This window comes from Rhodnius prolixus, unplaced genomic scaffold (genome assembly GCF_049639745.1).
Source record: "Rhodnius prolixus isolate KJV_2025 unplaced genomic scaffold, Rpr scaffold_10, whole genome shotgun sequence".
Lineage (NCBI taxonomy): Eukaryota > Metazoa > Arthropoda > Insecta > Hemiptera > Reduviidae > Rhodnius > Rhodnius prolixus.
In genome coordinates this window covers 3,945,713-3,967,228 of record NW_027411615.1, presented here as the reverse complement: position 1 = coordinate 3,967,228, position 21,516 = coordinate 3,945,713, and the positions used below count along the sequence as shown (strand labels likewise).

Sequence of the window (21,516 nt, the reverse complement as noted above, 5' to 3'; positions counted from 1 at the left end):
TATCGAGGAAATAAGCAAACTTATGATTCATGATGTTTAAAAATTTAAAAAAAAAAAAAATGCTTAATTATTTATGCTGCTTTTTGCTTCTTACGGCTTGCTTCTTAGATCAAATCTTTCCTCCAGAACTCTCAGTAGTGTAAATCTCGTCTCTCAGGCCATTGATGTCATCCTTCCATCTTCTTAATTGTCTGTTTCTCCTCCAGTTCGGTACCCACTTTCTTATCTCATCTTCTTAGATGACCGCACCATGGTAACTCTTTTTTTTTTAATCTTTTGAGTAATTGATTCTGTTTCTTCTTTCTTTTGTTGGATTATTTCTTATTCAAATCATTCTTCTCTTCTTTAGCCACCTTCTCTAATAATCTATTTCTATCATTCCTACACTTTTTCTTGAAATTTTTGAGTGGAGAATCATTTCCTACTTCTTCTTTTTTTAGGAATACCTCTTTTCCAGAGCACCCTCACAGCTTTTCCTGTCTGCACACTTCTTCCCTTTTCCTTCTCACTTCCAACTTCCGCCTTTAATTACGAAGCCAATTATTGGCATACCTCTACTCTTTTATACAATAACTTTTCCCGTTCGCTTTCAATATATTTTTCTTTCGTTGATTTAACCATGCATTCTCTTTGTTTTTTATCATTTATCTTCATTCCTCAGTGTTGCAGTTGTTCTCTAGTTCATTTATCATCAATTCTAGGACATCCTAAAACCTGAGCAATCTCCACCTGAATACGAGGTGTGTTCAAAAAGTAACGGGAATTTTCGTTTTTTGAAAAAAATATTTATTTATTCATCTACATTAATATTGTCGCCTTCAAAGTAGTCCCCTTCGCATACAATACACTTGTGCCAGCGCTTTTTCCAATCCTCGAAACACTTCTGAAACTCGATCTTTGTGATAGCTTTCAGCTCTTTCAGCGATTCGCTTTTAATGTCATCTATGCTTGTAAAACGACGGCCTTTTAATGTTCTCTTTATGTTTGGAAATAGAAAAAAGTCACATGGAGCCATGTCTGGCGAATATGGAGGCTGGGGCATCGTTAAAGTTTTGTTTTTGGCCAAAAATTCACGAACAAGCAATGAAGTGTGAGCAGGTGCATTATCGTGGTGCAAAATCCATGAATTGTTTTGCCACAAATCCGGGCGTTTTTTTCGGATTGCTTCACGCAAACGGCGTTGAACTTGTAGGTAGTACTCCTTATTGATTGTTTGACCTTGTGGCAAGAATTCATGATGCACTATGCCATTAAAATCGAAGAACACAGTGAGCATAACCTTCACATTCGACCGCACTTGTCGAGCCTTTTTCGGTCTTGGCGATCCAGAATGCCTCCACTGGGACGATTGAGCCTTAGTTTCGACATCATATCCGTAAACCCATGTTTCGTCACCTGTTATAACACGTTTCAGTAGATCCGCATCGTTGTCGACTTCATTGAGTGACTCTTGAGCAACTTCCATTCTCCGCTGTTTTTGTTCGAAATTCAACAATTTTGGAACAAATTTTGCTGCCACACGTTTCATACCCAAAACATCCGAAAAAATTTCATGGCATGAGCCAATTGATATGGCAACATCATCAGCGACTTCTCTGATTGTGATTCGGCGATCGTTCATAACCATTTCTTTCACTTTTTTCACGTTTTCATCGGTTGTTGATGTGCTTGGACGTCCAGGTCGTTCGTCATCTTCAACGTTTTCGCGGCCATCTTGGAAACGCTTATACCACTCGTAAATCCTTGTTTTACTCATAGCAGACTCACCATATGCCTTTATTAACATTTCACACACTTTATTACACTTTATTTCATTTTTTACGCAAAATTTAATACAAATTCTTTGATCCATTTTTTTTAACAAACAAAAATCGCCAAGCTCGAAAAACACGTCTAACCTTAACGGCTGCCACTTAAGAAGTAAACAATGAATATTACTGAAAATTTTATCGTACTTCAGGGGCATGTGTACCAACATAATAAAAAAAAAAAATTTACAATCAGACTCTCCAAACCCGCGAAATTTAAAAATTCCCGTTACTTTTTGAACACACCTCGTATATATTCACTTTAAACACGAAATATGTAGTTTTTGGCTCCGTTAGAAGTAAAAATGAATACCAATTCTCAGATTTCGTCTATTAGGACATATTTAAGCACATTAGGGTGTACATGAACATATCGTATCTTCTGAAAGTCTAATTATGTTCTCCGCACGAAAGTGTTCATTATAATTAGGAAATATGTAATCATCACCTGATGATTCGCAAAAAAAAAAAAGTCAAATTCAGGTATTTATTCTTAATTAAAAGACCAATTTTCCAAGACGTTGTTTGGAATACTTTCTATCTCCATTCAAAGTAATTAATGAAACTATTTCTTAATATAACTTATTCGAACTTCCTTACAACATTTCTTAATACCCTAAAACGCTACACCTTTCCTACAATCTATAGTAGTCTCTTTACTGACAGAGCCCTTCTCCTACACTTTTGCAGCTGTTTACTGTCCTCCTAACCACAATATCCATCAAAACGATTTCTCATCCTTTCTCTCTTCTCTTGGGGTCTCGTTTCATATGTGGTGGCGATTACAACGCTAAGCATCCGAGTTGGGGCGGCCGGGTGGCGAATCCGAGAGGTCGAACTCTTAGGACTCTATCCTCAATCAAAATAGTTACAACCGACTTACTGGCCAACTTCTCCTCGCAAAAGAACTGACCTTCTTGACTTCTTTATCTGTTCTAATATTACCTCTTTACACACCGACATATACACATTAAACGACTTGTCTTCAGATTATAGCCCCGTCATTCTACGTCTTGACATTCACCCAAAACCAGCTCTTCCCCGACAAACCCTAATAAACGGAACTGTTGACTGGGACTTATTTCGAGAAACTCTTGACGAAAAACTGAACTTAAATGTGTCCTTAAAGAATTCTCAACAACTAGACGATAACGTGGCATACTTGACTACCGCTATTCAGCAAAGTATTTGGCATTCTACTCAAAGGACTTCACCCAACAAAAATAAATAATTAAAAATAAAAACATAACTTAGCATGACTTTGTTTGTCTGCCAACTTGACATTAATTTTAGATAAATTTCCTGTAACAATCTAAAAATATTTTTAAAAAAACATGCAGAAATGAAAGCGATTAATCGTGAAAGACTTATCTTCCCAGCTGATATTGTGTTCAATTGTACAATTTTACGTTTTTAGTGAGTAATTTTTGATTGAACAAATTATTCACTAAAAATAGTTTCTGACGCTAACATGATAAGCCACAAAAAATGCGTTTTAAAATTAATAGAACTATTGCTGCTTTAACTGTTTTAGTCTATCTCAGAAAAAGTATAAAATAAAATTTAGAATAAATGAAAATAATTTATTCCTTAACTGTTATAATAATTCAAATATTTCTGTTTGATATCAAATTCTCTCCCTCTTACAAACACGCTCTAATATATACATATATATATATATGAATTTAATTTAATAGATAACTTTCATAACTACAAATTTGAAGTTCAAGCGGACGAAGTGTGGGTGGAATGCAGTATTTGAATTGGCAAACTTCTATTATTAAACAGTACGTAATATGTGCGTATACGAACATGTTTTCCGACTTTCCTTTTACTTTTCTCAAACATAATATGAGAAAATATTGTGATTGAAATTTTCCAATTTGAGTTTTCCCAAGAAGTACATGATTATTATATTAAGTTCTACGCTTTTGTTAAAGATCTTCTTGCTAAAACTCTTCTTTTTTTTCTCTCAAATTTCACTCCTCTACAGCAGCTCATCGTAACCCTCCTCTAATCGAAAAACTATCTTCTTCTGCAATACCAGGCGATCTTCCAAGAAGACTGATGAGAAGATGGCCTCGCGATCTACTGTCATCATATATTGTAAAGTTTTTGTCCTTTTACTAAAAACTTTAACAACACAACTAATGACTGCCACTAGTTAATTTAATCTATGCGGGGTTTTGATAAATAATAAAACTCGCTAAACTTATAAGTAGTAATTAGATTTATTAACACATTAACATTTACTAGCAACTAACGCTATTCAACTACAGTTACCATTTACAACAGTCACAACAATTTACTGTTACTTACTCCTACGTAAATACACCACAAAAACTGTTCCACGACTGACTACTGGTCCGCACTGCACCGAATTTCGCTAGACTCAACCGCACTAACAAAGCTCTACTCACTAACTGACTAACCGCCCAACTAGCTAACTCTGAAGCACTCCGCAACACTGACTCTCTCGAACTCCGACACAACTCTGGCTCTCTCCAACCGAGACTCACTCTGGTTCTCTCCATCAGAGATTCACTCTGGTCCTCTCCATCAGAGACTCCAACCTTGACTGACTGCAACTCTGTCTGACTGCAACTCCAACAGCGACTCCCCCACTCAAACTGGGACTGCCCCACTTTAATTCCGTCTGTCTCACTCTTAACTCCGTCTGTCTCACTCCCACCTGCCACTCACTTGCTGGGGAAAACACATACTGCCCCCACCCCAACTGGGGCCGCTCCCTTAGCTGGCTTTTACACAGGGGTGGACCGTTATAGACTTCGGTCGCTCAACTCCCAGAACAATCTAGGCCTTTCTTATTCTTCTCAGGTCAACTTCGATACAATATGTCCAAGATAATGGAGTGACACTGCTGGGTACCTACTCCAATCGTATATTTTCATCGCTATTTTTTTAATCATGTACCACATGTAGTTGATGCAACTACATTGCGTTGTAAATTTAATAAAAGATTTTTTTAAAAAAGTTCTGTAAAAATAAAATATGCATCTAATTAAATAAAATAAAATGTAATAAACATTTTACAAAAGTAAATAAATATAACAGAAGTACAAAACGTAGTATGTAATAGAGTTAACAACAATCACATCTAGAATGAATGAATGGGGGGACGGGGTATTTGGGGAGCGGCTAGGGAGGCTGCTGCCGCCGTCGCCGCAACAGTCTGGAGGCGGCGGAGAGTCCAGAAGCGATGGTGGGGATTAAAGAGCAGAAATGATAAATATTTAACGGGGGACCGTTTCAAGCTTCGTTTGAACTTGTTGAATAAACAACATGGTTTACATTTTAGGTTTGTTGCCTTGAATTAACATTGCTACACTTGTTATATTAAAATAAAACCTTCTGGACAATTCGTTTGCATGTTGACAGTAAATGAGTTTGGCGTGGGTGGTTTCTCTTTTTTCTTTTTTTTTAGCCATGGAGTTTCCATGTGAAGGAAATATGTTGTTTTGTTTTTTTGGAAATGTATTTCATGTTTATTGTTTTTCCATCTTTTATCACTTTTCCCTGGTTTTGCACGAATTCAGATATACTAGTTTTGATTTTACTGTCAAATCTAATCATATACCATCATCTACTAATGACATCAAGTTGGCTACATGTCGCACTTTGTTTGAGTGAAAACTGAATTTTGTTATTGTTTTTGTTTATGATAACTTTGAAAGCTTAAGAACATTATCTATTAACTAATTCTGCAATTTTACCTATCACGTTGTAATAGTCGCCACGGATAGCCGAGCGGTTATGATACTAGACCCGCAAAGCTAAGATGTATTGTTGGTTAGTGGGTTCTTCTCCTGGCCTCTAGGTATTGGATTTTATTTAATGGTTAATAAAAGAAATTTATAGTAAAGTATTTTAGGTGGTTATAGGCTAGACCCGCAATGCTAAGATGTATTGTTGGTTTAGTGTGTTCTACTCCTGGTCTCTAGGCCTTGGATTTTATTTAATGGTTAATAAATGAAATTTATAGTAAAGTATGTTAGGCGGTGGTAGGCTAGACCCGCAAAGCTAAGATGTTTTTTTGGTTTAGTGGGTTCGATTCTCCCTGGTCTCTAGGTCTTGGATTTTATTTAATGTTTAATAAATGAAATTTATAGTAAAGTATGTTAGGCGGTGGTAGGCTAGACCCGCAAAGCTAAGATGTATTGTTGGTTTAGTGGGTTCGATTCTCCCTGGTCTCTAGGTCTTGGATTTTATTTAATGTTTAATAAATGAAATTTATAGTAAAGTATGTTAGGCGGTGGTAGGCTAGACCCGCAATGCTAAGATGTATTGTTGGTTTAGTGGGTTCGATTCTCCCTGGTCTCTAGGTCTTGGATTTTATTTAATGTTTAATAAATGAAATTTATAGTAAAGTATGTTAGGCGGTGGTAGGCTAGACCCGCAAAGCTAAGATGTATTGTTGGTTTAGTGGGTTCGATTCTCCCTGGCCTCTAGGTATTGGATTTTATTTAATGGTTAATAAAAGAAATTTATAGTAAAGTATTTTAGGTGGTTATAGGCTAGACCCGCAATGCTAAGATGTATTGTTGGTTTAGTGTGTTCTACTCCTGGTCTCTAGGCCTTGGATTTTATTTAATGGTTAATAAATGAAATTTATAGTAAAGTATGTTAGGCGGTGGTAGGCTAGACCCGCAAAGCTAAGATGTTTTTTTGGTTTAGTGGGTTCGATTCTCCCTGGTCTCTAGGTCTTGGATTTTATTTAATGTTTAATAAATGAAATTTATAGTAAAGTATGTTAGGCGGTGGTAGGCTAGACCCGCAAAGCTAAGATGTATTGTTGGTTTAGTGGGTTCGATTCTCCCTGGTCTCTAGGTCTTGGATTTTATTTAATGTTTAATAAATGAAATTTATAGTAAAGTATGTTAGGCGGTGGTAGGCTAGACCCGCAATGCTAAGATGTATTGTTGGTTTAGTGGGTTCGATTCTCCCTGGTCTCTAGGTCTTGGATTTTATTTAATGTTTAATAAATGAAATTTATAGTAAAGTATGTTAGGCGGTGGTAGGCTAGACCCGCAAAGCTAAGATGTATTGTTGGTTTAGTGGGTTCGATTCTCCCTGGTCTCTAGGTCTTGGATTTTATTTAATGTTTAATAAATGAAATTTATAGTAAAGTATGTTAGGCGGTGGTAGGCTAGACCCGCAATGCTAAGATGTATTGTTGGTTTAGTGGGTTCGATTCTCCCTGGTCTCTAGGTCTTGGATTTTATTTAATGTTTAATAAATGAAATTTATAGTAAAGTATGTTAGGCGGTGGTAGGCTAGACCCGCAATGCTAAGATGTATTGTTGGTTTAGTGGGTTCGATTCTCCTTGGTCTCTAGGTCTTGGATTTTATTTAATGTTTAATAAATGAAATTTATAGTAAAGTATGTTAGGCGGTGGTAGGCTAGACCCGCAAAGCTAAGATGTATTGTTGGTTTAGTGGGTTCGATTCTCCCTGGTCTCTAGGTCTTGGATTTTATTTAATGTTTAATAAATGAAATTTATAGTAAAGTATGTTAGGCGGTGGTAGGCTAGACCCGCAAAGCTAAGATGTATTGTTGGTTTAGTGGGTTCGATTCTCCCTGGTCGCTAGGTCTTGGATTTTATTTAATGTTTAATAAATGAAATTTATAGTAAAGTATGTTAGGCGGTGGTAGGCTAGACCCGCAATGCTAAGATGTATTGTTGGTTTAGTGGGTTCGATTCTCCCTGGTCTCTAGGTCTTGGATTTTATTTAATGTTTAATAAATGAAATTTATAGTAAAGTATGTTAGGCGGTGGTGGCTAGACCCGCAAAGCTAAGATGTATTGTTGGTTTAGTGGGTTCGATTCTCCCTGGTCTCTAGGTCTTGGATTTTATTTAATGTTTAATAAATGAAATTTATAGTAAAGTATGTTAGGCGGTGGTAGGCTAGACCCGCAATGCTAAGATGTATTGTTGGTTTAGTGGGTTCGATTCTCCCTGGTCTCTAGGTCTTGGATTTTATTTAATGTTTAATAAATGAAATTTATAGTAAAGTATGTTAGGCGGTGGTAGGCTAGACCCGCAATGCTAAGATGTATTGTTGGTTTAGTGGGTTCGATTCTCCTTGGTCTCTAGGTCTTGGATTTTATTTAATGTTTAATAAATGAAATTTATAGTAAAGTATGTTAGGCGGTGGTAGGCTAGACCCGCAAAGCTAAGATGTATTGTTGGTTTAGTGGGTTCGATTCTCCCTGGTCTCTAGGTCTTGGATTTTATTTAATGTTTAATAAATGAAATTTATAGTAAAGTATGTTAGGCGGTGGTAGGCTAGACCCGCAAAGCTAAGATGTATTGTTGGTTTAGTGGGTTCGATTCTCCCTGGTCTCTAGGTCTTGGATTTTATTTAATGTTTAATAAATGAAATTTATAGTAAAGTATGTTAGGCGGTGGTAGGCTAGACCCGCAAAGCTAAGATGTATTGTTGGTTTAGTGGGTTAGATTCTCCCTGGTCTCTAGGTCTTGGATTTTATTTAATGTTTAATAAATGAAATTTATAGTAAAGTATGTTAGGCGGTGGTAGGCTAGACCCGCAATGCTAAGATGTATTGTTGGTTTAGTGGGTTCGATTCTCCCTGGTCTCTAGGTCTTGGATTTTATTTAATGTTTAATAAATGAAATTTATAGTAAAGTATGTTAGGCGGTGGTAGGCTAGACCCGCAATGTAAGATGTATTGTTGGTTTAGTGGGTTCTGCACCCGGTCTGCGCCTTAGATTTTATTTAATAGTTAATAAAAGAAATTTACAGTAAAGTATATTTGCTAGTTGCCTCTGTCCACAACACCTAATTTGGTAGTTGGACGTAAAGCTCGCCTGAAAAAATAGGCAATTACTTTATTTATTTATTTTTTTTTTTAACATATCACACTGTGAATTCCGCTATAATCCTTAACACCTGAAATTATTATTATACAGTAAAGTTGTTAATATATGTACAGTAATAAGGTTAGTCTGTCTCAAGATAAATGAGAAAATATATCCCATTTAACAGGATTAAAATTGTCTATTTTCCAAACCCCGAAAACACAAATGATAATTGTATTTCAAATCCCCTTCTAGAATTAGAATTGCTCATTAGAATGCTTACTGTATCACAAACCTAATATTTCTATAATAAAACAGGGAACAATTGCACTTGACCGATTTAAATAAAGTAAATAACACTTTGTTTAACATATTTTGGAATTCACAAAATTTATTAAAAAATGTTGGTCAACAATATTTAGATAAATTCATTTGTTTTCATGTTATAAGCGCCGATGTTGCTCTACGCCTGCTCCGCCTGGAGCCTGGACTTATAGTAGCAATATCAAGAAACTCCAGGACAACACAGAACAAATTACTGAGACTAGCAACAGACTCTCCACGACGTGCTAAAATTGACTCACTCCACGGAGACTGCAGCCATTATCCGCGCACACACCTATATCCGAAATCGTCTGCTCGAACTCCTTTCCATCCTAGGCTGTCATCCTAGTCTACTATACCGCGGGATAGCCTCCAGCAGATCCTTCTATACTTGAGTAAACTAGTATTGAAAAGTCAGTTTGCAAAATCCCAGTTTTCTGCATTTACACCCCTCTGTTCAGGGCAGGGTTTTATTAAAAACCAAAAAAAAACCATATGATCTTGAAGCTCAATAAATACGCAACTTTTTCTGAAATTATGTGATTTCTTGATTCATTAACCATTGAAAAAATGCAGTTGAAAATTTTAACAAAAATCATCGAGAACGAATTTTTTAGACATTAAAGTAAACATTTCATTGTTATAAGAAACGTTTTGAGGCTCTGTATTGAGCAAATTTATAAAAAATTTAATGCTCTTTCGTTTGGAATAAGCAGATTTGTTGTAGGATAAAGGATAGAAAAGTTACGGCCGTTTTTATGGCGAAAAACGCGAATATCGATGGTAAAGTTAAAAATGCAAATATCTTGGACACTATTGAGAATCGGGCCAAAGTGAAGAGAATATTTTTTGTTGCATTTGAACTGCTGAATCACCTTCCGAAGTTTCGACCACTCCTTTGCATACACCCTATATAATAATCCTAAAGTAGAACTTTGTAAATTAATTAATAATTTTGAAGAGAAAAATATGTTTGCAATTATTAATTATTTAAAAAAAAATTTTCTTTCAACTAGTACTTATGAATTTTTCTTATCCGATAATTATAATTTGTCATAATTTTAATTATTCTTAATGAACTATAATCTGACATTGATAGCAGTTGTCTCATTTTCAGGTCGGCTGGTTAAGAGCTGAAGATCAGACAGTTTTAACACTTGATAAAAGAGTGGTCACGCACAATTCTAGGATATCCGTGAGTCAAGATCCGGATAGAGATATGTGGCGCCTTCATATACGCCAGATCAAATATTCAGATCGTGGATGTTATATGTGCCAAATCAATACGACCAATATGAAGAAACAGGTCGGCTGTATTGATGTGCAAGGTGAGTTCGGTTCAGTAATAATACAGTTTTTTTTTGGTTTTTCTTTTGCATTATTTAATAGATTCATGGAAAAAAAAGAAACAGGAAAAACCGCTTTGACATCTTTATACACTTTGCTCTAAATGAAAAGCCAATAATTCTAATTTTCCCTTTTTTTTGTACCACAAATTTTCGCATTCATTTACTTTTAATAAATAAAAAAAGGGTATTTAAATATTTTTACCACAAAAACACCGGAAGTATTGATTTTCTCCATGGTAGCACGCACTTTCTGACCGATTTCATGCTTTCATCTATCATCAGAGAGCGATTAAAGCAGAGAATTACACTAATTGACTTTTTTTTAAACTTTTGTCGACACACTACTTACATGTAAGGGTACGTTTACAACGGAGCTGTGAGTATAGATGATAGCAGAGATGATAACTGATAGAGTAAAATATAATCGCTGATTAGTGTGCACAACGGAGCTGTGATACATGCAACATGTCGAGTAGTGAAGAAGAGTTTTTATGTTCACCAGCAACCAAATGGTATATTTAAAAAAAAAAAGATGTAGAAAATATCATGTACATACCATAAATAAAAAAACGAAGTACTTTGGGCGAATTTCGCCATTTATATAAGGAACTTAGAAATTATCCGGATCGTTTTTTTGAATATGTGAGGATGGGTCCAACCACATTTGTCTAAATTTTAGAAAAAATAAGGTCAAAATTAAGAAAACGTAGAAAAAATTGTCATGGAAATCCTATAACTATAGAAGAAAAACTCTGAGGTAAGGTTATATTGAGGAAAATCAAATAAATACACATAAAAATAAATGTAAGCACGATTTAAAAAACAAAATATTGTTTAAAAGTAAATAATAAAATAATAACCAAAAATAATGAGTAAAGACAGCACTAATTAATTTTTCTACCTCCATTTTGAAGCTCCGATACTGGAGTTCAGCTAGCAGAAAAATGAAAAATTCAATTCTATCATCTATGCTCGTTTATACCAGCGAGTATAAGTCACTAGTCGAAGCTTCGTTGACCACGCTCACATAAGAATGTACTAGGTTATTCTATAAGCGCTGATGCATCACTGCTATCATCTCCGCTATCATCTATGCTCACAGCTCCGTTGTGAACGTACCCTAAGATATTAGATTTACGTATTTAGAGAAGTTTTGCTGAAATCAATATTTATACTTGATAAGTATAAAAGATAATTTTTCCTCTGAAGCATCTCATCAGATATTAAGTAATATTAATACTGTGCAATATTTGATTATGAAATAGAAAATCAAAATTCGGAGTAGCTAGAATTGTAAACCGGAAATGTGATTTTACTGAAGGCTGTTTCGTGATTACGTCTTACCAAAGAGGTTCATCTGAAACACGTGGATAAAATAGATTGTCGAAGGATGAAGTACAGAATATAGATCTAATAACGGGAATGGATCGAGGATTTGAACTTGAAGAGTTGGAAAATTGGTATATGATGGCCTTTGAGATTGGATGACTTGGAAAAGAAATGAAGCCACAAAAATATTGGCGGCGATAGACAGGGGAAAAGCCACTTGAACTCATCGTAGCAGTGCGAAATGCGAGAGAGTCTCTGGGAATGCTGAAAATAAATCGTATGAAGCAGTTCATGAGAGGCGCTTGAGAGCCTAGCATAGTTGAAATGGGGGGAAAATAAGAGAGGAAACTAGGAGTTGCCGGGTCTTAATTGGGAAAAAAGGTGTCAGGGAACTATTAAACTGCTTTAGGTTGTGGATGGAGCGGCCAGAGATTTGGGAAACATGTTTTTTTTTCAAGGATAGGTTTTGGTCCAAAAGTGATACCCCGAGGTTCTTCACAGAGGAACAATATTTTATTGGGATATTATAGAGGAAAAGATTAGGAAGAGGAGCCAATGATTTAAGGAGTGGGTTGGAGCCAATAACAAAACTAATCTAATCAAGTATTAGAAAATTAACCCATTTATAAGGACGAAAGAAAATAGATCAGAGCAGTTTGTTGAAAAGCGGTTTCAGTTGCAAGAAGTTTTATAAAATATAGTTTGCATGCTACAATGTATGCATGAAATGTTATGTGTATATCTTGTACGTACAATGCGCTCAAGTATTGATTATATGTACTCAACTATGTACACATAGATATTGTAAATGTGCATGTATTTAATGAAAAGTACATATGTACATTATTTTACCAAGGTGCATGTTGGTGCAAGAAGAAGGTTTACAGTTATTGTAAGTTAATCCACTTCTTCACCCACAACTTACTCTTCTACCCCTGGGCTACGGGTCGACTCCATCTTCTCCGGTCCCCCCAACTTTAGCTTTCACTCTAATGTTAGTTACCATCAACCATTGCCCTCCAGTATATACAAGACAAACTAATTAACAAGATTAGTTTAGGAACCGCTTAACTAAGTCACGTGACGTCATATGGCGGTCACCTAAATCAGCCGCCTGTAGCAGGGTAGTGCTTGTAGTTGTAGTAGAAAACACTGTATACCCGATGTATTTAAGCCTAGGCTGTAAATAACGTGCTACACTCTCATAAACTTACTTTTCTAAATCGTGCTTTAATATGGTGAAACACATAACGTGCATATCTAACAGAGATTTGCTCTTGTCACACTTTTAACTTGTGTTTATTGAAACAACTTTACTATTTCCATAACATCTTAGTTTAGCTACATCATTAATTATATTCCACTCTCACTGCTTTCCCATGTTTCTTCATCTCTTCTTTATATTTTGGAACCACTGCCTGGAGCAAAATCTTCTAAAAACTCAAAAAAAAAAAAAGAAAAACCCTAAAAAATAAAATTTCATATCCGGTTAAATGCCAACATATCCGGATCCGGCAGTAAGCGTTTGGACAAAATTTAATGAACCGTATTTGTCACTTTAAAAAATAGATTTTCTAATTGTTTTATTTAAAGCTATTTTTACGAAAATTATGGGACGGGTGTTTGTCTAGTCCCCAGTTCGAATCCCGCGTATGACTACTTTTTATTTGTTTTTTAATAGAAAATAATGAGCTTCCGCCCCCCGTTCACAGTTTGGAAGTTATGATTTTCCATCATATCGGAGAATGTATTTGTGTATCTCAATCGAGATTGGTTTGGAAACTAAAGGAGTTTCGTTTGGCATTTTGTGATTTTGGCTTGGAAATGAAAAGGAAATACATACCAAAAAATAAATACAATTTATGAGATACTCACATGAAATTGAACTTGGATTCTTCCTTCGTCTTTGTGTGATGTTACTACTCCTCGACGTCTTTGTGTGATGTTGCTGCTTCTCGACGTCTTTGTGTGATGTTACTACTCCTCGACGTCTTTGTGTGATGTTGCTACTCCTCGACGTCTTTGTGTGATGTTGCTGCTCCTCGACGTCTTTGTGTGATGTTGCTGCTTCTCGACGTCTTTGTGTGATGTTACTACTCCTCGACGTCTTTGTGTGATGTTGCTGCTTCTCGACGTCTTTGTGTGATGTTACTACTCCTCGACGTCTTTGTGTGATGTTGCTGCTCCTCGACGTCTTTGTGTGATGTTGCTGCTCCTCGACGTCTTTGTGTGATGTTGCTGCTCCTCCATGTCTTTCTCCTTAGGGCTGCTTCCTGCTATTCAGGGCTAATGACCACGTAAAAAAGTTTAAAAAGCTTTTCGAGTTCCGGTTCATGAGCGCCAGTTATGATGTTTGAAAGTACAAAGAGGTTTTTTTTAAAAAAAAAAAAAAATTATTTAGCAGAAAAACGTAGATTATAGAATAGCTCTTCATGTTTTACACACTCTGAGCTGTTGTAATCTACGTTTTCTCTGCTAAATAAAATTTTTATAAAAAGCTCTTTTAACTTTCAAACATCCATAACTTACGATACCTAGTTGGTAGTTGGACGTTAATCCACGCCTTAAAAAAAAAAAAAAAAAAAAAAAAAAATAGGCGATTACTTTACGATAATTATAACTTGTAAAGTTAGCACACGATTGAGAAGGGTAATTAGGGTAAAAGAAGATAACGTAACGTAATGATAAGTCATATCACTTGTTCGTATGGTTGGGGAAACATTATACAGCTTTAACTGAAAAATTATTTATGCTGGGCCCAATCGATGAAAAAACCGTTATACGAGGAAGGCTTTTTAAAGGGGTTGCCGTGGGGATATCTATTGGTTTGTATAATTTAAATCCTATTATTTATTGATTGTTCCGAGATTGATTTTTTTAAAAAAAAACCTTGACATTTTCTTATAAATCAATGTTTTTTTTGAGGGAGGTTTTTAAATTTTTGAAATTGCGTGTATGCCGGAAATATATCCGGTTTGCCAAAGCCGGACTGAACTCCTTATATTTACCTACAATTAAATTATTATTTATTAGTTAAATACGAGCAGGTCTTTATTTTCTTTTTATTAGTAATAGAGTAAAGTAAAGTAATTGCCTATTTTTTCAGGCGGGCTTTACGTCAAACTATCAAATTAATGTCACGGACGGAGGCGACTAGCAAACATACATTACTGTAAATTTCTCATATTAAACATTAAATAAAATCCAAAGCCTAGAGACCTCGGGGATCGAACCCACTAACCAGCAATACATACGAGGGTCGTTTGAAAAGTCCGTGCAAAAATAAAAACTACTTAATTTTTTGGGGTAAACCTTTATTATTTTTCAACATAGTCTCCTTTTAGGTTTATACACTTCGTCCAACGCTGCTCTAGTTTGTTGATCCCTTCCGAATAATAGGATTTGTCCAAGTCTGAAAAATAGCCATTCGTTTCTGCAATCACCTCCTCGTTTCAATAAAATCTTTTTCCCGCCAGCCATTTCTTCATATTGGGGAACAAATAGTAGTCCGAGGGAGCCAAGTCTGGAGAATAGTGGGGATGTGAAACGAGTTGGAACCCTATTTCCATTAATTTTGCGACCACAACTGCTGAGGTGTGAGCTGGTGCGTTGTCGTGATGGAAAAGGACTTTTTTTGTGGCCAATCGTGGGCGTTTTTCTTGCAGCTCGGTTTTCAAACGGTCCAATAACGATGAATAATATGCACCTGTAATAGTTTTACCCTTTTCCAGATAGTCGATGAGGATTATTCCTTGCGAATCCCAAAAGACAGTCGCCATAATCTTTCCGGCCGAAGGAACGGTCTTCGCCCTTTTTTGGCGCAGATTCCCCCTTGGTAACCCATTGTTTAGATTGTTCTTTGGTCTCAGGAGTGTAGTGATGTATCCATGTTTCATCCACAGTGACGAAACGACGCTTAAAGTCCTGCGGATTCTTCTGGAACAGCTGCAATCCGTCCTTGCAACACTTCACACGATTTCGTTTTTGGTCAAGCGTGAGCAATCGCGGCACCCATCTTGCGGATAGCTTTGTCATGTCCAAATGTTGATGCAAAATATTATGTACCCGTTCATTCGAGATGCCCACAGCACTAGCAATCACACGCACCTTCACTCTTCTGTCATCCATCACCATATCATGGATTTTATCAATGATTTCTGGAGTAGTAACCTCAACAGGGCGTCCAGAACGTTCAGCGTCACTTGTGCGCCCATATGGCCACTCCGAAAATTTTGAAACCACTTATAAACTGTTCTAATCGAAGGTGCAGAGTCACCATAATGTTTATCAAGCTTCTCTTTAGTCTCCTGAGGCGTTTTGCCTTTCATAAAGTAGTGTTTAATCAACACACGAAATTCTTTTTCGTCCATTTTTTGAAAATCACTCGACTTCCTCGATTCAAACGAATGCCAAACACAAAGAAATAGACCGATCTGGCTGAAACTTGGTGTGTGTCCTTCCAAGAGATGCTACTAACTAAACATAACCTCGATACGCGCCAGTGGTGCTATCTCTCTGACTTTGCACGGACTTTTCAAACGACCCTCGTATTAGCTTTGCGGGTCTCGCCTCTAACCGCTCGGCTACCGAGGTGGCGCCCTTTTTATTAGTAATATTTTTTTCCAGAAAAATTTAATTAAAAGTTTTAAGAGCACTTCCGGGTAAGGAATGGAGATCAATAATAAGCAAAAAAAGAAATAATGCATTCCATTTTAACTATATTTTCTAATTTCTTAGTTAAGTTTATATAGATTCGCCAATTGTTCTACTTGAGTAGCCCTGTTGGCCATAATAAATATGTAGTACGATACAAGGCACTCATAAATCTATTAGTTCACGAATAGAACATTTATTGTTATTATACAACTATGATATCAGAAAGTATAATTAACATAAAATGCATTAACTCCCCCCCCCCCCCACCATTACAAATTGTGATAAGTTTTACTGCAAAAACCGTTTTTCTTCCTGTTCGACCCTTGCTACTGTTGATTAGGGTTCATTTGCACCGTGTAATTGAAACGTTTATAATTGCTATAGATGTAGAGTTACACGCTATTAGTGCACGGCATGTGTAAATTACTATATATTAGGTAACAAAAAAATAAGTCATGAAATTTTTAACTGCGCAACATGAAATTTTAATATAAAATAAAAATCAAAAAGTTCTTTAAATGGCAAACTTTATTAATAAATTATTTATTTATAATACATAAGCAAATTTTGAATTTCTATGCACTTTATTCAGCTTTTGAAGCATGTACTGTGCCTTCAAACGTGCCTCCTCAGATACAGAGAGCAGTTGATAACCTCCTGGCTAACCTGGCTTGCCAGCCAGAGGAGGCACCTTTGAAAGCACAGTACATGCTGCACAAGCTGTGTAAAGTGCATTATTTGATAAATTAAGGAATAAGTTTGATCCTTTAAATGAAAGACATTGATCACTTAAATATGTGGCAGGAGGTTTCCAATTTTTTTTTGGCAATTTAACGCAACTCTCCCAAAATTACCAAATAATTGTCAATCCGTCTTGTTTGTTACAGATGTAAAATTAATTTGTAGCCATTTTTTGTATGCTTGAGAACATCTAAAGCTCTTAACATTTGATTTTTCTTCGAAAAATCACTCGGAAAACGACTTATTTCCCGTTATTAAGAAAAATACTAGCTTTACTGCCTTGGCAGGTAGAAAGGGGATGAAAAATACATAAAAATAACCTATCGCGTGCTCTTCTTTCTCTTTGATAACAAGTTAAAAAATTGAAATATGATTGATAAATACCAGATTTTGAAATGGCCTAGCTCCTTTAATTTTGAAGATATCGAATTGCGATTTCCGGTTTCTTTCATAACTTTTTATACTCTTTAAAACTGTGTATGAAAATGGAGATCAACTGCAAACCCTCACTTTTGGTCGCGCGTCAGCCGCGTATGTGGGCAGGAATCTAAAATCAAGTCACATATTCTGAAACTAGAGGTGACGGGCAACAAATTTTACCTCTACCATTTCTTGCTCAGATCAACCGTTTAAGCATGAAATGCAATTGAGCCGTCTTAAAATGAACACCCTGTATAAAAATTAAAACAAATAACAAAAAACACGCACTACTACCTATTTCTCAAGAAGAAAGCTACTAAACTGGACCGCTCTAACAAAAGAATCGCATCCTGTGTGACGTCTCCACATCGCAGACCACCGCGATGACCGCTGGATCGCTGCGCGCCGCGACTGACCGCTTTCTGTGTGCCCAAGACCTAAGATTTTTTTTTTGTTTTAATGACAAATTTAAATGAATGAATAAAAATCACGAGTTTCGAAATTCATGAGCTTAAAACTTCAAAATTTTCTTAAACTTCGAATTCTAAATCATATAACTAATATTTTCCAAATAGTAAAACCTGGAAATGACACTTTTATTGAAAACATTAGCTAGAAAACTATTTCCCAATGCCTATTTTTTGCTATATAAATAATTCAAATAAATTTTATTTTACGTTGCATGCACGTAATGTATACCAAATTTGAAATTTTCAGGATGAAAAAATACCTGCCAGTTTCAGTCATGATATATTTTAATTATGCCGAGCTTTCGGCCTAGGGACTAGGTCATCTTCAGGGTTAATTCACAATGTAATTTTACACCATTAAAGGGTTAGTGTGCCTACTATCTTGTCTGTTCAAGGACTCTGGCCCCTAGGTCGAAAGCTCGGCATAATATATCATGACTGAAATTGGCAGTCATTTTCTAATCCTATCGAAACTATGAATCAGTCACCAACTATAATGGAACAGTAACTAAATAATTATTGTAAACTATTCTTTATATCTATCATCAAATCATAGTACAATGCAATCTGTTACTGTAAAATATGTTTCACAGCCCTGAAGATGTCCTAGTTCCCTAGATCGAAATGACTGAAATTGGTAATAATTTTTGTTCTTTTTTGCATTAATGAATAAGTTACCATTTTAAAAGTCTTAAACAATCTGAAACTACATCCATCCCGTTCTTTCGACAATTGTCGTGTCTTCTTTTCCATTAGAGTAATAGACTGATCAAACATTTCTTTGTTAAACTCTCCAAGAGTCCTGTTGGTTCTGAGGAGGAGACAGTTGTAGAAGAATGAGAGAGAGAGAGAGAGAGATGAAATATTTTCTCAAAGTTAATTTGTATCTTCCTGGAAAGAACTTAATGCTTTACAACTCCAACTTAATGCAAAGTATAAGCAGTTAGCATTTAAGTTAAGTTCAAGTTTTGAGTTGGTGAAGGTGTACTATCTTAATTATATTCTCCAAGTTCTAAAACTTGACGGTAATTTTACTTTTACAGGAGGTTGCCATATTTGAATTCTTAGTGTACAACTTCAGGTTTAGGCTTATTTCTTTGGGAACAGTAGTTATAAAGAAATATTGTCAATTTTAGGAATTAGATCGTGGTGTTCACTAGTTAGAAATCCCCCTCTACATTCTGCCTGTTCGTTTTTTTTTAGTTAAATGATTGGAGTCAGATGACAGGTTCCTCGGTAAAGTATAAAGGCACGAATTTTTCTTTTCTGAACAGCTAAAGCTGGACCTATGTCTACACGTGGCACAACACGTGAAACTACGCTCCATCTTCTTGCCTAGACTAGTACATGTGATGTGTTTTCTCTAAATATAGAGGCCGTCTTATACGCCCTACGATCAAGAGGGGCCGCCTGGCCTTGCTAAAGTATTGCTGTATTAAGTTTTGGGATTTTAGTGGAAGATAACCTTTTTTCGCGTGCCTCTAACCCAGAATTCCTCCCACAATCTCACCTATATCATATTATACACCTACTCTTTGATGACCGCACTAATTAGGGAAAAAAATGGTTCAGGATCAGTGTGAACTGCACCACCACCTTATCCAAGCTATTCCGCTCCTCATTGTCTTTATATCCTTAATTTTCCTTGCACCTAGACCTGGAAAGATCCGAATTTGGTTACCATTTCTTATCTTGGGGCTTTGGGTGTAAATAATAAACGAAAAACCTTTCAAAAACTTTGCTTAGGAACCAGCAGAAGTTGTGGCAATAAGTTTTCCACAAAATAGTTAAACTGTGAATTTTTTTTCTTTTTTGTTCATCGGCTAACTTTGGGCAACCTTGTGTTCTTGATCAGCAGATAAAGGTACCAAGGACTTGAGAGGGCAGGATTTTAAATAAAATCAATCACATGAAACATTATTGGGAACATTTCGAATATTTTCCCAACCCTTCAAGTTCAAATCCTCGATGATCCATTCCCGTAATACTAGATCTCTTTCCTCTGATCTCTATAATCCCTCACACCGTACTTCATTCTTTTACAAATCCTTCCTAATTCGTGTTAATAGATTGTGTTCGATCGTCGATTATGAAGGCAGCAGCTAGTGCACGTTTCACTACGACGTTTGTCAGCAATCCATTCGGACATAAGTGTGATGTGTGTGATCGTCTATGGTTTCTGCGCTCATTGAAGTTAACAAAAGAAAACACTTACCGCTGCTTAATAATATATTATTATTATTACCTATATTATAAAAAATATAACCCGTTACGTAAACGTATTCACGTACGACACACGGCCGTGACCATGACACAGCCACAGTTTTTTTTTTTTTATTTGGTTTTTCACATTTTTCACTGAGTTACAGCTGGAGAAAATTCAATTTCCCCAAATTTTATCACGATAATGATACTTCCTTTTGTAAGAAGCGAGAGGTTAATATAATGCAGTTATCTTGCTAACAAATTGATACCGTCTAAATTGAGTTTATCTTGTAATTTATTAGCATGATATCAAAGTTTTGACAAGTAGATCGTAACACTACTGTTCTGCTATCTTGTGTTAGAATGCCAGAACATGGTATATATGCATATAGTATATATATATATATATACGACATGTTGCCTGACTAACAAGTTGATTGCAGTTTGAGTGTGCCTCAAGACTTCCTTCAATTTGTCGAGAGACAGATAAAGTGTGTGCAAGTGAAGGGAGATACGCCGTCGCCCCCGCGCAATCCGCTCCTTTAGAAAGCTGGATCTCATGTTCCAACAAGCTGTATTTGGCGAGAGAAATGCTGGCATGTTGTAGTAGTAATTTGTGTTTTGTACCACAAACAGAAATATAAAGCTCGACGACTAAGGAAGAACCTTTCTTGCCGCTTCCAGGTTATATGTTCTTGAATTGTTGATGTTGATGATGAAAAGGTAACATGCAGAGAGAGTGACATGAAAACATCTACATCAATGAAGATATTTTGTGTAAAGTTGTCTGTAGAGAAATACTTATCACCCATAAAAGTGAAGAGAACTAGATGGGATGAAGAATTTTGAAAAAAAGGAAAGGTAGTAAAGTTCTGAGGAGAGTGTGTATGTGTGTGTGTGTGTGTAGAATCATTTGAGAAAGAGTAATGAAAAAGTGAAGGAGTGTTTACTGTGAGAATAATTGGTGGAGAGAAAATGAGAAAGTAGAAAGCTCCATGTGTTTTACATTTAACACATGGGACATTGGTTTTCTCTCAGCTGTACAAACTGATACAGACGTAACAATGAATATACTTAGAAAATATTGTCCACCAAGAATAACCATTTCGATTTCAACCCCCAAGACTAATGCAATTAAATATACGAGGTATGTTCAAAAAATAAGGTGAATTTTCAAATTTCGCGGGCTACGTACATTCGAATTTCGATTGTCTTTTTTTTTATGTTGGTACACTTGTCTCGAACATATTTTCAAAGTTGTAGCTATATAGCATGTTTAGTTTGTATGTTAGAGGCATAAATAAGACAAGTGTTTTGCGAGTTCGGCGATTTTCTTCTGTCAAAAAAAATGGATCAACGAATTTGCATCAA

At 35.9% G+C, this 21,516-nt stretch overlaps 1 protein-coding gene across 4 annotated transcripts in view; it reads left to right on the top strand.

The window, feature by feature from the left end:
• The window catches only part of LOC141457218 (lachesin-like), a 492,403-nt gene that overhangs the window by 314,917 nt on the left and 155,970 nt on the right, over window positions 1-21,516 (top strand). For 2 of the 4 annotated variants that reach the window (XM_074133882.1, XM_074133883.1), the window contains exon 4: window positions 10,093-10,303. In XM_074133882.1, coding sequence (XP_073989983.1) covers window positions 10,093-10,303 — 211 coding nt within the window. Of the gene's footprint in view, window positions 1-10,077; window positions 10,304-21,516 lie in introns of all 4 variants that reach the window. The other 2 variants (XM_074133879.1, XM_074133880.1) reach the window with 1 other exon arrangement.